The sequence below is a fragment of the Schistocerca americana genome, chromosome 6 (assembly GCF_021461395.2).
Source record: "Schistocerca americana isolate TAMUIC-IGC-003095 chromosome 6, iqSchAmer2.1, whole genome shotgun sequence".
Lineage (NCBI taxonomy): Eukaryota > Metazoa > Arthropoda > Insecta > Orthoptera > Acrididae > Schistocerca > Schistocerca americana.
In genome coordinates this window covers 134,507,489-134,524,020 of record NC_060124.1, presented here as the reverse complement: position 1 = coordinate 134,524,020, position 16,532 = coordinate 134,507,489, and the positions used below count along the sequence as shown (strand labels likewise).

At 45.2% G+C, this 16,532-nt stretch overlaps 1 protein-coding gene across 1 annotated transcript in view; it reads left to right on the top strand.

Annotated features, from left to right (window-relative positions):
- The window catches only part of LOC124620008 (neural-cadherin-like), a 306,270-nt gene that overhangs the window by 29,764 nt on the left and 259,974 nt on the right, over nucleotides 1-16,532 (top strand). The window contains exon 3 of the mRNA XM_047146673.1: nucleotides 10,735-10,872. Within this exon, the coding sequence (XP_047002629.1) occupies nucleotides 10,735-10,872 (138 nt within the window). The remainder of the gene's footprint in view (nucleotides 1-10,734; nucleotides 10,873-16,532) is intronic.

Here is a 16,532-nt window from a genome sequence, read left to right as displayed (position 1 = left end):
AAAACTGCAAAGATATTCAGTTTGATCATGATAATATTTGAAAGTATATATGAAAGTATATATGAAGGTAGTGTCTGTTCCCGAAAGAACAGATACCATTGATGACCGTGCAGCTTGTCTAGAATGAAGCGATAGTTAAATTGACACCTTAGCTGCAAAGAGGCGTTGATATACATCATTGGCGACATGTTGAAAATCTGTGCTCCGACCACGACTCGAACCCAGGATCTCTTGCTTACGCCGGCCGTTATGGCCGAGCGGTTCTAGGCGCTTCAGTCCGGAACCGCGCTGCTGCTACGGTCGTAGGTTCGAATCCTACCTTGCGCGTGGACGTGTGTGATATCCTTAGGTTAGTTAAGTTTAAGTAGTTCTAAGTCTAGGGGACTGAAGTCCTCAGATGTGCTCAGAGACATTTGAACCATTTCTCCTGCTTACAGTCCTGCTCGAGTCCTGGTCGGGTTTCTCTGCCTCGTGATGACTGGGTGTTGTGTGCTGTCCTTAGGTTAGTTAGGTTTAAGTAGTTCTAAGTTCTAGCGGACTGATGACCATAGATGTTAAGTCCCATAGTCCTCAGAGCCATTTGAACCATTTTTTTTTTCAACGTGTCCCCAGTGATGTACACTCCTGGAAATGGAAAAAAGAACACATTGACACCGGTGTGTCAGACCCACCATACTTGCTCCGGACACTGCGAGAGGGCCGGCCGCGGTGGTCTCGCGGTTAAGGCGCTCAGTCCGGAACCGCGCGACTGCTACGGTCGCAGGTTCGAATCCTGCCTCGGGCATGGATGTGTGTGACCTCCTTAGGTTAGTTAGGTTTAAGTAGTTCTAAGTTCTAGGGGACTGATGACCACAGAAGTTAAGTCCCTTAGTGCTCAGAGCCATTTTGAACTGCGAGAGGGCTGTACAAGCAATGATCACACGCACGGCACAGCGGACACACCAGGAACCGCGGTGTTGGCCGTCGAATGGCGCTAGCTGCGCAGCATTTGTGCACCGCAGCCGTCAGTGTCAGCCAGTTTGCCGTGGCATACGGAGCTCCATCGCAGTCTTTAACACTGGTAGCATGCCGCGACAGCGTGGACGTGAACCGTATGTGCAGTTGACGGACTTTGAGCGAGGGCGTAGTGGGCATGCGGGAGGCCGGGTGGACGTACCGCCGAATTGCTCAACACGTGGGGCGTGAGGTCTCCACAGTACATCGATGTTGTCGCCAGTGGTCGGCGGAAGGTGCACGTGCCCGTCGACCTGGGACCGGACCGCAGCGACGCACGGATGCACGCCAAGACCGTAGGATCCTACGCAGTGCCGTAGGGGACCGCACCGCCACTTCCAAGCAAATTAGGGACACTGTTGCTCCTGGGGTATCGGCGAGGACCATTCGCAACCGTCTCCATGAAGCTGGGCTACGGTCCCGCACACCGTTAGGCCGTCTTCCGCTCACGCCCCAACATCGTGCAGCCCGCCTCCAGTGGTGTCGCGACAGGCGTGAATGGAGGGACGAATGGAGACGTGTCGTCTTCAGCGATGAGAGTCGCTTCTGCCTTGGTGCCAATGATGGTCGTATGCGTGTTTGGCGCCGTGCAGGTGAGCGCCACAATCAGGACTGCATACGACCGAGGCACACAGGGCCAACACCCTGCATCATGGTGTGGGGAGCGATCTCCTACACTGGCCGTACACCACTGGTGATCGTCGAGGGGACACTGAATAGTGCACGGTACATCCAAACCGTCATCGAACCCATCGTTCTACCATTCCTAGACCGGCAAGGGAACTTGCTGTTCCAACAGGACAATGCACGTCCGCATGTATCCCGTGCCACCCAACGTGCTCTAGAAGGTGTAGGTCAACTACCCTGGCCAGCAAGATCTCCGGATCTGTCCCCCATTGGGCATGTTTGGGACTGGATGAAACGTCGTCTCACGCGGTCTGCACGTCCAGCACGAACGCTGGTCCAACTGAGGCGCCAGGTGGAAATGGCATGGCAAGCCGTTCCACAGGACTACATCCAGCATCTCTACGATCGTCTCCATGGGAGAATAGCAGCCTGCATTGCTGCGAAAGGTGGATATACACTGTACTAGTGCCGACATTGTGCATGCTCTGTTGCCTGTGTCTATGTGCCTGTGGTTCTGTCAGTGTGATCATGTGATGTATCTGACCCCAGGAATGTGTTAATAAAGTTTCCCCTTCCTGGGACAATGAATTCACGGTGTTCTTATTTCAATTTCCAGGAGTGTATATCAACGCCTATTTGCAGCTAGGGTGTCAGTTTAATTATCATTTCATTCTACAGAGGCTGCACGGTCATCAATGTTACCTGTTCTTTCGGGAATAGATTACCTTCATGTATAGTTTAAATATGGCTACCTGGCCAACGACCTTCTTGTGCGAACGCACACTCTATGCCCCAACTTGTACGGGACTTGGTAGATTAATCTGCCACGAGTAATGAGTGTGATGTGCAAACACCTATTAGGCGCACTACGAATGTAGTGGTGTGGACATGTTTGGAATGTGGGTCTCACGGGGAGCGTGCAAGGGTTAGAGCAGATGGATAGAGCGTCTGCCATGTAAGCAGGAGATCCCGGGTTCGAATTCTGGTCGGGGCTCACATTTTCAACGTCTCCCCAATGATGTATATCAACGCCTGTTTGCAGCTAGGGTGTCAATTTAATTATCATTTCATATTTGAAAGTGGTTCAAAGAGTGGCAACTTGCTTTAAATGTTCGAAAGAGTAAAACTGCGAACTTCCTAAACGAAAAAATCTTACGTCAGATGACTAGCATATCACTGAGTCGCAATCGAAATTGGTGAATTCATAAAATACCTAGGTGTAACGATTTGTGAGAATATGGAACAGATCAATCACACGGGCTCTGTCGTAGGTACAGCAGATATTAGGCTTCAGTTCATTGGTAGGATTCAAGGAAAATATCATCCGTTTACAAAACACTCGTGCGATATACACTAGAATATTGCTCAAGTCTGTGGACCATTAGTACTGGGTGTTCAAAATGTCTCTCCGCAATGCCGTATGACTGTTAGCGGCGCGTGCCGTATGCCGCAGTGAATATACCGAAATGAAACTCAGTGAAATACAAGTTATTAATTTATTGAATATTCATTTTTACTTACAAATTTCCACATTAAATATTGAAAGTATCCCCTCCGCTGTTGAATACACAATTCAAATCGCCTAATCATGTTTCCAAACACAAGCTGTAACATTTCTTCTGTAACAGAAGCAGTGAAAGTGGATATTGCAGTTTTCAATTCATCGATGGATTTTGGACGGTTTTTAAAGACGGTTGCTTTCGCTGCACCCCAGAAGAAAAAGTCAGGTGGTGTAAGGTCAGGCGATCGTGGAGGCCAAGGTCCCTGTGAAATTATGCGATCACCAAAAACATCAGCAAGCAGTGACATTGAAACGCGAGCTGTATGCGCAGTTGTACCATCTTGTTGAAAATAACCGTTCAGTATTTCATTTAACACAAGTTTTCCTATGAATGGGTACAGAATATCACTGCAGTATCGTTGTGCGTTTATTGTTTCGTTGAAAAATATGGGACCACAATCCGACGTCTAGAAATTGCAATCCAAACTCCTATTTTCACAGAATGAAGTGGTTCCTCATGAATACACAATGGATTTGGAGAACCCCACATAAGAGAATTTGGCGAGTTCATGTACCCTGATAAATGAAACCACGCCTCAGCAGTGAAAAACGTTTCATTAAGAATATCCCTTCCATTTTGTTGAACGAAATTTTTGAACCATTGACAATAATGCAGTCTCTTGCCATGATGAGTACTTTTCAGTTCTTGCACGACTGTCACTTTGTATGGGAAAAGTCCTAATTTTTTCCTTACAGCTGTGTGGTCCGTTCCGACACTAACATTGATTTCCTGGGCGAGTTTTCTTACTGACTTGTTCGGGCTCATGGACATTTTATCGGAAATATCGAGTAGTTTATCCTCAGACAAAACGCTAGGACGATCACTTCTCGGTGCCTCTGTCACTGAACCCGTACTTCGAAATTTGTTAATCAAATCTCGCACAGTTTCGTGATATGGGAGTGTTGTCTCCGGAACCGGCCGCGGTGGTCGTGCGGTTCTAGGCGCTGCAGTCCGGAACCGCGGGACTGCTACGGTCGCAGGTTCGAATCTTGCCATGGGCATGGATGTGTGTGATGTCCTTAGGTTAGTTAGGACTAAGTAGTTCTAAGTTCTAGGGGACTGATGACCTAAGATGTTAAGTCCCATAGTGCTCAGAGCCATTTGAGCCATTTGTTGTCTCCGGGTAAACTGAATTAAATGTTTGACGAACTGAAAGTGTGTATTTACCGCCAGCTTTGAACACTTGTTCGAATAAATGCAAAAGTTTTTCAATGGTTAGCATTTTAACAGTGACAAAAACGAAACAAACAAACAAAGGAACTAAACTTAAACGTTCACGTCAACACGTAATGACACACACCAACGATACTACTGACGCTAGCTGAGATAAACGAAACAGTGGAATGTTGGGAGAGTCCACTTGAAGGGAAGTAACCCAGGCAGGCGAACAACCATACGACACTAGCGGCTAACAACCATACGGCACTGCGGAGAGACTTTTTGAACACCCCGTTATAGGTCTAGTAGGGGATATTGAACGGATACAGAGAAGCGTAGTATGAATGGTTACAGATTTGCTTAACCTGTGGGAGAGTGTCACAGACATGCTAAAAAACTGAACTGCCAGATGCTTGAAGGTAGATGTAAACCACATTCTGAATGCCTACTTGCAACATTTCAGGAACCAGGCATAAGCGAGGAATCCATGTATATACCACAACTCCCTACGTATCGCTCCCCTAGTGATCGCGAAGACAAGATTAGGCTAATTAGCTCGCACAGAGGCATTTAAGCAATCATTCATCCCGCGTTCAATACGAGAATGGAACGGGAAGAATCCCTAACAACTAGCACATTACGAAGTACTTTTTGCTATACACTTCACAGTGGCTTAGTGGCTTTCAGTGTATAGAAGCAGAAATAGAAGGCGTGGATCGTACGTTTTGAAACTCATATACCTGCAAAAATAAAGCATTACAATTTCATTTTTAAAAGTACATGAGTTTCAAGACGTGATCTATGCATTCACTGCAGGTAAGTTAAAATGAATAAGAATATTCGACGTAAATTGCTTATTTGTTGGTACACAACTACAGGGTTTGGAAAAAAAAAAAACATGGAAACGGTGCGAGAAATGTATTCTTGAACAGAAAAGCTAGCCAGGCCTGCATATTTCCATACTACGTTTGACCACGAACGGCACCCTAGCTATGTCCTCAGTACCTTGCAAGTGTCAGTCGAGGCGAGAACAGTGTTCTGTGTAGTTGAGAATGCACGGTGTCGGAGCTAAGTGCATTAGAACGTGAGCAAATTGTTGATGCTCGTATGGTGGGCGCTTCCGTAGCCAAAGCAGTCGAAATATTGTGTGTTTCAAAAGGCAACGCATCGAAAATTTGTTCAGCCTACAGGGAAAGCGGAAAAACATAATCCGCTAAGTCACCACGCTGCCGAAAGTGTGTGTTGTGTGATCGTGACGGATGGTCATAGCAGAATGTTGTGACGTAACATAAGAGGACGACAGTTGCAGAACTGAATGTCGCACTCGCGAATCCTGCCAGCACCAAAACAACACGCGGGGAGCTCCATGAGCAGGGCGAACTGTTATTCCAGAATCAGGCGTCAGTGGTTCAAATGCTCGTAACGGGAAAACGTGGCGCCGAAGCCATAAAACCTGGTCTATGGAGCGATGGAAGAAAGTCATTTGATTGGGCGAGTCTTGTTACGCGCGGTTTCCGAGTTCTGACCGAGTCTACGTCCCAAAAATGAAACATGGTAGATGTTTGGTGATTGTTTGGGCAATCGTATCATAATGTTCCATAGGCTCCTTGGTTACTCGGCGAGTCTGCATTACTGCCAAGGATTTGTAACTAGTTTGGCAAATTAGGTCCATCCATTTGTTCCATGATGATGCTGTATTCCGAGGCGACGGGGTCCATGTTCACACAGTTCGCATCGCCCAGGACTGGTTTTGTCAGCACGAGAGTGAATTGTCGCTCTCCTGAGCGTCACAGTCACCAGATCTCAGTATTAATGAGGCTTTGTGGTATACCTTGGAGAGATGGGTGCATAGTCCCTATCAAACTCCATCCTCATTACCTGAACTTGCCACTATTTTGCAGGAAAAACTGTATAATATTCCATTGAAAACGATGGAGGTCCTGTATTTATTCAATCCGACACGACTGGAAGTTGTTCCCCACATCTGTTAGGCATGATAATATGTTGTGTTTTCGGTGTTCCCATATTTCTGCCCACTCCCTGTACTTCATATATTACTTAAATTAATTGTGTATCAGTTACGTTTACGCATGTTGTGAGAATTGTTTCCGCAAGTTGCCTTCCTGTCTGCTTACAACAACTATTTCTCTAATTATTAGATTTCACGTAATAATATCAGCACAGCAGTGTGTTGAACCGGGTACTTGTAAATACTGGAGGCTTTCTGTTCTAATCCATTCGCGAACTGAGTAAGGGAAAAAGAAACTATACATGCTTCTGCAGCCACCATACTCCCTCTTACGTTAGTCTCACGAGACTGGTAGCAGACTGGTGACGCAGTCTCCCACGAATACAGGATTCTTTAAATTTATCCTACAGGAAGTATGGAGAACAATGCCACCTTTCTCCCAAAGATTCCCATTCAAATAGCCTGAATACTTATACTTTCTGTAAGCTATAGCGACCTGCTAGGATCTAGAAACACATCACCGATTTCGCTCGATGTCTGTTGTCATGCCGCGCGGTCTGAGGCGTCTTGTCACGGTTCGTGCGGCTCTCCCCGTTGGAGGTTCGAGTCCTCCCTCGGGCATGGGTGTGTGTTTTGTCCTTAGTGTAAGTTAGTTTAAGTTATATTAAGTAGTGTGTAAGCTTAGGGACCGATGACCTCAGCTGTTTGGTCCCATAATACCTTACCAAAACTTTCCAAATTTTTCTGTTGTCATGCTTCCTTGATAAGGGCTCCAATCTCTGCAATAGACTAGCGGCTTGTACACGATATCGTACAAAGATGCATTGTACTTTCCCAAAAACGTTGCAACATATCTAAGAAATTCCATTCAGCTTCCCAAATGCCGATCGTTCCATTTCATGCCGCTTCTTACTTATACGATGTTACACGATCAGAACGATCGCCATTAATCTTGTATTCGAACTGTCGGATTATTTCTCTTTGTTACTGGCAATATCTAGCAATTTTCTGCATTCGAAGGGAGCGAACATTCACTAAACAAAGTGAGAATTTTGTCTTTCTGCATTTTCAGTGGTCGACCAAGTACTGCATGCTACGGTAATTCATTAAGTAACTGTAATCAGTTTTTGTAGTGTATCACAACAAGAATACAAGGTTTTATTGATACGAGGGTCGTCCACAAAGTAAGTTCCGTTTCTATTTCTGTCCGCGGCAGCGCTACGATCGCAGTTCCAAGCACGCGGGGCAGTTACTCTAAGGAGAAGACATGTACACCATTTTCAGATCGCTGCCGCCGACGTGTACTTTGTAGTGCATCTTTATAATGTCAGCCGTAATTTAAAATGCCGCCGCGCGTGAAATCAGATCTGTGATTCGTTTTCTAAATGCAAAGAAAGTTAAATCAAAGGAAATTTATCGGCAAATCTGCGAGGTTTACAGGCAAAATGCTATGAGTGATTCAATGGTTAGAAGATGGGTCATACTGTTCAGTGAAGGACGTGATCAAGGGCACAATGAAGAACAAAGTGGACGCCCGTCTGTGGTTGCTGATGAACTGGTTCACACAACACAACAGAAGAGAAGATTAAGTAGAACCGTAAGTTTACACTTAGTGCCCTTGCTATGAAAGTTCCGCAAATCTCACGTTCATTAATTCATGAAATTGTTACTGAAAAACTGAAATTTCGAAAACTTTTCTCACGTTGGGTACCCAAAATTCTTACTGAACAACGCAAAAAACAACGGCGGGGGGGATTTTCCTGTACGACCATTTGACGAGTGTACCATGAATATCAGGAATCTGGAAAAATATCAAATATCCGACATCGCTGCGGCCGGAAAAAGATCCTGCAAGAACGGAACAAACGACGACTGAAGAGAATCGTTCAACATGACAAAGTGCAACTCTTCCGCCAATTGCTGCAGATTTCGATGCTGGGCCATCCACAAGTGTCAGCAAGCGAACCATTCAACGAAACATCGTCGATGTGGGCTTTCGGAACCGAATGCCCACTCGTGTACCCTTGATGTCTGCACGACACAAAGCTTTACGCCTCGCCTGGGCCCGTCAACACCGACATTGAACTGTTGATGACTGGAAACATATTGCCTAGGCGGACGAGTATCATTTCAAATTGTATCGAGCGGATGGACGTGGACGAGTGTGGAGACAACCTAATTAATCCATGGATCCTACATGTCAGCGGGAGACCGTTCAAGCTGGTGGAGGCTCTGTAATGGTGTGGGGCGTGTGCAGTTGGAGTGAAATGGGTCCCCTGATACGTCTAGATACGACTCTGACAGATGACACGTACGTAAGCGTTCTGTCTGATCACCTGCATCCATTCATAAACATTATTGAGCATATCTGGGATGCCTTGCAACGTGCTGTTCAGGAGACATCTCCATCCCCTCGTACTCTTGCGCATTTATGAACAGCCGTGCAGGATTCGTGGTGTAAGTTCCCTCTAGCACTACTTCAGATATTAGTCAAGTCAATGCCACATCGTGTTGCGGCACTTCTGCATCTGGTCTGCACTTCCATTTTTAATTTGGAAGAAGTGGAGATTGACTCTCAGGAAGGCGTCAAGTGAATTTTTGTCTGTTTTTTGAATAGTTATATTTTTCGTTTGTTTTGGAGGATTTGAGGTTACAATAGTCAATCTCGCTACGACATTAGGGGAGCCTACACGATATTAGGTAGGTATACCAGTTTCACTGTCTCTTCAATGTAGTAAATGGTAGGATTGCCTGTAGTACTGGAAGCAGTAGTACTGCCTGTAGTAGGGAAAGAAACATAAATGAAAGCGTGAGAGAGGAACTGGGAGCCAACAACTTCTCTTTGTTTTTTTTGTTTGTTCATTTGTCTGTGTTGCACATAATTAGAATAACACATCGTTCAGTTTTAGTGAATTGTGTATTTTATATCTTTATAATCTATAAACTGCATTTTATCAGCAATAAAAATTAGTTGATCGCGTATCTTCTGCGGTTTTATGTAACCACAAAGCAATTACTTTTGATGCAACTCCAGGTTCCATGCACAACATAAAAGATCTATAAATACTTATTATTGTTATTTTGTACTCAATAGAACATTCTTCATCATGATCAAAGGCAAGAGTTTCCTGCTGTTATTGAAAAGTGCGAAAGTTATTTATGAATAACTGAAACATATTTTATATAAGTTCGACGAATTATTTAAGCGATGTTTGATATGATTTTGTTTTGCAGTTTTTTTAATTTTACCTTTTTTTGAGGAAACTGCATTTTCTAACGCTATATGATAAAACTGCAGTTTTTTAAATCTTTACTACAGTATCCCTCTGTTTCACGTTACAAATTAATAATATTCTTTCCCGGTGTACACTGCTGATGAAATCTTATCGGGCTTCCATCCGGGTAGCTGCGTCGAAAATTCTCGACGTTTCGATGAGTGTCATTCTCATCATCTACTGGCGCAGCTACCCGGATTGAAGACCGAGAAGATTTCATCAACTTCAGTTTTGCTATAAATACTTTATTTTTAAATAATAGACACGAAGATAACTATGCAATACAAAAACGTTCCATAGGTTTCACTGCACACTGCCCCTTATGTAGCCTCACCGAGTTTCTACACAGTTCACTGCTTCCTGATTTTTAGGGGACTCTAGTACGACGCTCATTGTATAAGCAAACAAAGTGATCGAAATGAGGTAACGCCCGATCGGTGTGCAACACACCTAACGTACGGGTAATTCGTTTTCGATCTTAACTGATCGAGGCTACTAGCAAAAGTACAGTAGTCTATGCTTACTTATGGTAGTCTGTCCGCAGCCCGTGGTCTTGCGGTAGCGTTCTCGCTTCCCGCACACGGGGGCCCGCGTTCGATTGCCGGCGGGGTCAGAGATTTTCTCCACCTCGTGTTGTGTGTCTTTCATCTGCATTTCATCATCATTGACTCGCAAGTCGCCGAAGTGGCGTCACCTAAAAAGGACTTGCAATACGGCGGCCGAACTTCCCGGCATGGAGCCTCCCGGCCAACAATGCCATACTATCATTCATTCATTATGGTAGTCTACAGTAGAGTACGGTAGTTTTATAACTCTGCTTGTAACATACGAGCGCAAGTCAGCGATATTGGGCTATGATTCTCTACACCTATTCTCTTGCCCTTTTTTGTGAACAGGAATGACTAAGATAATTTCCTGTGACGTGGAGATTCGAAGTGTAAGAAATTATCTAAGCTTATATTACGACCTGTATAATTTTCTTTCGCAACTGTCAAATGAGTTGGTGAATTTAAATTTTTGTTGGGTGTCATGATTTAACATCCTTTTAAAATGACTGAGAGTAACTTTAGATAATGTGAACAAATTTACACATATGACAGCATATGTTAATGTGAGCTGAGAAGTGAGATTAAACATCCGGTGATTTCAGGTGAAGGCAATAGACGGTGACACAGAGAGGCCTCACGACGTGGTATATTTCATCACTGGCCCTGGCGTGGATCCAGACAATCCCGCTGCGGGCAACTTCCGCATCGATCCCAAGACGGGAGATATATTTATACTCAAGGTAAGAGCAGAAAGCCAAACGTAAATATATAAATAACGGTCTGGTCGTTCTAGGAGGAGTTTTTGTACCTGCATAGAGTCATGAGCCAAAACGTTTTGACCATCTGTTTAATAGTGTGTTCGTTCGCCTTTGGAACGCAAATTTTTTTTTTTTTTTTTTTTTTTTTTTTTTTTTTTTTTTTGAGTAATCACTCTTCTGGCTGTACGGATGCGACCCACCACGAATTCCTCTCCAGTGCCAACCAGTGGAACGCAATACAGTGGCGATTCTGTCTCGCATGGATTCGACAATTTCTCGGTAGCTTTAAGAAAATATATATCAAGAGCTGTAATTTTATTCAATAATTTTATTTAGCTTTCACTTTCAATGCCTCGTTGGCAATGTCTTCAGGCTCCTTACACAAAACTGTCATCTAGTCGTTTGTGCTATTATAGGGACCACTGTAGCCATTTGGTTTCCTTAGATTTGTAAAAAATCCTCGGTCGACAGTTGTCGTTAGAGGTGTGAAGGGTTCACGTCGACCAAAAACTTTTTAGATGTCTACGGAAACCAGTAGGATATAGGGGTCCCTATAATAGCACAGACGCCTAGATCACTTAACTTGTTTCTCGAATAGGGGCCTGTAGCTGGTGCCAATGAGGCATCGAAATTGGTAACCAAACATCTACATCCACGTAGATACTCTGCAAGCCACCGTACCGCGCCTGCGGAGGGTACCCTGTACCACTACCATTCACTTCCTTTCCCGTTCCAAGTGCAAACGGAATGAGAGAAAAGCGACTGGCTACATGCGTCAGTATGAGCTCTAATTTCTCGTATCTTATCTTCTTGGTCCTTACACGCAATGTATGTTGGCGGCAGTAGAACGGCAGTCAGCTTCAAATGTTAGTTCTCTAAATTTTCTCGATCGTGTTTCGCGAAAAGAACGTCGCCTTCCCTCCAGGGATTTCCATTTGAATTCCAGAAGCATCTCCGTAGCACTTACGTGTTATTCAAACCTACCGGTAACAAATCTAGCATCCGCCTCGATAAACCGAAGTCGATCATTCGCCTTCTCTACAACGGTCCTCACACACTCGTCCATGTCACATCGCTTTGCAGCGTTACGCCCAGATATTGAAACGACTTGACTCTGTCAAGCAGGACGATAGTATCACTGCAGCCGAACATTACAGATTTGTTCTTCCTTCTCATTCTCATTAACTTACATTCTTCCACTTACAGCTAGAAATTTTATCTAAGTCGTCTTGTATCTTCCTACAGTCATTCAACTTCTACACCTTACCGTGCACCACAGCATCATTAGCAAACAACCGTAAATTGCTACCCACCCTGTCCCCAAAATCATTTATGTACACAGGGTGTTTCAGAAGTGATGGTCAATATTCAGTGATATGACAGGAATGATCATTCTAAACAAAAGAGTCAAGTAAATATGGGCTCTGAAACGCATATCTTAAGAGCTATAAGCGGTTCCTGATCTTCCATACATCTACATCTACATCTACATTTATACTCCACAAGCCACCCAACGGTGTGTGGCGGAGGGCACTTTACGTGCCACTGTCATTACCTCCCTTTTCTGTTCCAGTCGCGTATGGTTCGCGGGAAGAATGACTGTCTGAAAGCCTCCGTGCGTGCTCGAATCTCTCTGATTTTACATTCGTGATCTCTTCTGGAGGTATAAGTAGGGGGAAGCAATATATTCGATACCTCATCCAGAAACGCACCCTCTCGAAACCTGGCGAGCAAGCTACACCACGATGCAGAGCGCCTCTCTTGCAGAGTCTGCCACTTGAGTTTGCTAAACATCTCCGTAACGCTATCGCGGTTACCAAACAACCCTGTGACGAAACGCGCCGATCTTCTTTGGATCTTCTCTATCTCCTCCGTCAACCCAATCTGGTACGGATCCCACACTGGTGAGCAATACTCAAGTATAGGTCGAAGGAGTGTTTTGTAAGCCACCTCCATTGATGATGGACTACATTTTCTAAGGACTCTCCCAATGAATCTCAACCTGGTACCCGCCTTACCAACAATTAATTTTATATGATCCTTCCACTTAAAATCTTTCCGTACGCATATTCCCAGATATTTTACAAAAGTAACTGCTACCAGTGTTTGTTCCGCTATCATATAATCATACAATAAAGGATCCTTTTTTCTATGTATTCGCAATACATTACATTTGTCTATGTTAAGGGTCAGTTGCCACTCCCTGCACCAAGTGCCTATCCGCTGCAGATCTTCCTGCATTTCGCTACAATTTTCTAATGCTGCAACTTCTCTGTACACTACAGCATCATCCGCGAAAAGCCGCATGGAACTTCCGACACTATCTACTAGGTCATTTATATATATTGTGAAAAGCAATGGTCCCATAACACTCCCTTGTGGCACGCCAGAGGTTACTTTAACGTCTGTAGACGCCTCTCCATTGATAACAACAGGCTGTGTTCTGTTTGCTAAAAACTCTTCAATCCAGCCACACAGCTGGTCTGAGATTCTGTAGGCTCTTATTTTGTTTATCAGGCGACAGTGCGGAACTGTATCGAACGCCTTCCGGAAGTCAAGGAAAATAGCATCTACCTGGGAGCCTGTATCTAATATTTTCTGGGTCTCATGAACAAATAAAGCGAGTGGGGTCTCACACGATCGCTGTTTCCGGAATCCATGTTGATTCTTACAGAGTAGATTCTGGGTTTCCAAAAACGACACGATACTCGAGCAAAAAACATGTTCTAAAATTCTACAACTGATCGACGTCATCGATGTAGGTCTATAGTTTTGCGCATCTGCTCGACGACCCTTCTTGAAGACTGGGACTACCTGTGCTCTTTTCCAATCATTTGGAACCTTCCGTTCCTCTAGAGACTTGCGGTACACGGCTGTTAGATGGGGGGCAAGTTCTTTCGCGTACTCTGTGTAGAATCGAATTGGTATCCCGTCAGGTCCAGTGGACTTTCCTCTGTTGAGTGATTCCAGTTGCTTTTCTATTCCATGGACACTTATCTCGATGTCAGCCATTTTTTCCTTTGTGCGAGGATTTAAGAAGGAACTGCAGTGCGGTCTTCCTCTGTGAAACAGCTTTGGAAAAAGGTGTTTAGTATTTCAGCTTTACGCGTGTCATCCTCTTTTTCAATGCCATCATCATCCCGGAGTGTCTGGATATGCTGTTTCGAGCCACTTACTGATTTAACGTAAGACCAGAACTTCCTAGGATTTTCTGTCAAGTCGGTACATAGAATTTTACTTTCGAATTCACTGAACGCTTCACGCATAGCCCTCCTTACGCTAACTTTGACATCGTTTAGCTTCTGTTTGTCTGAGAGGTTTTGGATGCGTTTAAACTTGGAGTGAAGCTCTCTTTGCTTTCGCAGTAGTTTCCTAACTTTGTTGTTGAACCACGGTGGGTTTTTCCCGTCTCTCACAGTTTTACTCGGCACGTACCTGTCTAAAATGCATTTTACGATTGCTTTGAACTTTTTCCATAAACACTCAACATTGTCAGTGTCAGAACAGAAATTTTCGTTTGGATCTGTTAGGTAGTCTGAAAATCTGCCTTCTATTACTCTTGCTAAACAGATAAACCTTCCTCCCTTTTTTTATATTCCTATTAACTTCCATATTCAGGGCTGCTGCAACGGCCTTATGATCACTGATTCCCTGTTCTGCACTTACAGAGTCGAAAAGTTCGGGTCTGTTTGTTATCAGGAGGTCCAAGATGTTATCTCCACGAGTCGGTTCTCTGTTTAATTGCTCGAGGTAATTTTCGGATAGTGCACTCAGTATAATGTCACTCGATGCTCTGTGTCTACCACCCGTGCTAAACATCTGAGTGTCCCAGTCTATATCTCGTAAATTGAAATCTCCACCTAAGACTATAACACGCTGAGAAAATTTATGTGAAATGTATTACAAATTTTCTCTCAGTTGTTCTGCCACTAATGCTGCTGAATCGGGAGGTCGGTAAAAGGAGCCAATTATTCACCTAGCTCGGTTGTTGAGTGTAACCTCCACCCATAATAATTACAGGAACTATCCACTTCTACTTCACTACAGGATAAACTACTACTAACAGCGACAAACACGCCTCCACCGGTTGCATGCAATCTATCCTTTCTAAACACTGCCTGTGTCTTTGTAAAAATTTCAGCAGAATTTATCTCTGGCTTCAGCCAGCTTTCTGTACCTATAACGATTTCAGCTTCGGTGCTTTCTATCAGCGCTTGAAGTTCCGGTACTTTACCAATGCAGCTTCGACAGTTTACAATTACAATACCGATTGCTGCTTGGTCCCCGCATGTCCTGACTTTGCCTTGCACCCTTTGAGGCTGTTGCCCTTTCTGTACTTGCCCGAGGCCATCTAACCTAAAAAACCACCCAGCCCACGCCACACAACCCCTGGTACCCGCGTAGCCGCTTGCTGCGTGTAGTGGACTCCTGACCTATCCAGCAGAAGCCGAAACCCCACAACCCTATGGCGCAAGTCGAGGAATCTGCAGCCCACACGGTCGCAGAACCGTCTCAGCCTCTGATTCAGACCCTCCACTCGGCTCTGTACCAAAGGTCCGCAGTCAGTCCTGTCGACGATGCTGCAGATGGTGAGCTCTGCTTTCATCCCACTAGCGAGACTGGCAGTCTTCACCAAGTCAGACAGCCGCCGGAAGCCAGAGAGGATTTCCTCCGATCCATAGCGACACACATCATTGGTGCCGACATGAGCGACCACCTGCAGATGGTCGCACCTTGTACCCTTCATGGCATCCGGAAGGACCCTTTCCACATCTGGAATGACTCCCCCCAGTATGCACACGGAGTGCACATTGGTTTTCTTCCCCTCTCTTGCTGCCATATCCCTAAGGGGCCCCATTATGCGCCTGACGTTGGAGCTCCCAACTACCAGCAAGCCCACCCTCTGCGACCGCCCGGATCTTGCAGACTGAGGGCAACCTCTGGAACAGGACAAGCAGCCATGTCCGGCCGAAGATCAGTATCAGCCTGAGACAGAGCCTGAAACCAGTTCGTCAGACAAACTGGAGAGGCCTTCCGTTCAGCCCTCCGGAATGTCTTTCGCCCCCTGCCACCCCTCGAGACGACCTCCCACTCTACCACAGGTGAGGGATCAGCCTCAATGTGGGCAGTATCCCGGGCAGCCACAGCCGCAGTCCGATCGGGAGATGCGTGGGACGAGCTGACCGTCCCCGACAAACCCCCATCCGGACCCCCACAGTGATGCCCATTGGCAACTGCCTCAAGCTGTGTGACCAAAGTCAACACTGCCTGAAGCTGGGACGAAGGGATGCCAACTCAGCCTGCATCCGAACACAGCAGTTGCAGTCCCTATCCATGCTAAAAACTGTTGTGCAAAGAACGTCTGAACTAATCTACAGAGAGCACAAACAAACCGACACAAAATTTAAACGGTTATTAAAATACAAGATTGCCCAGTAAATGCAGTAATGCTGCTACTTGCGCACTGCTGACACACTGCTCGGCGGCGGAAGGAGACTACGCGATTTTACACTATTCAGGTACTAAAACGCGATGCTACAACTCTCAAATACTATAATACGCCCGAAATTTATGAATTAAGCAATGCAAGTACCAAAAACACGCAAAGAAGTTAAGAATTAAACTATGTAACAAATTAGTGA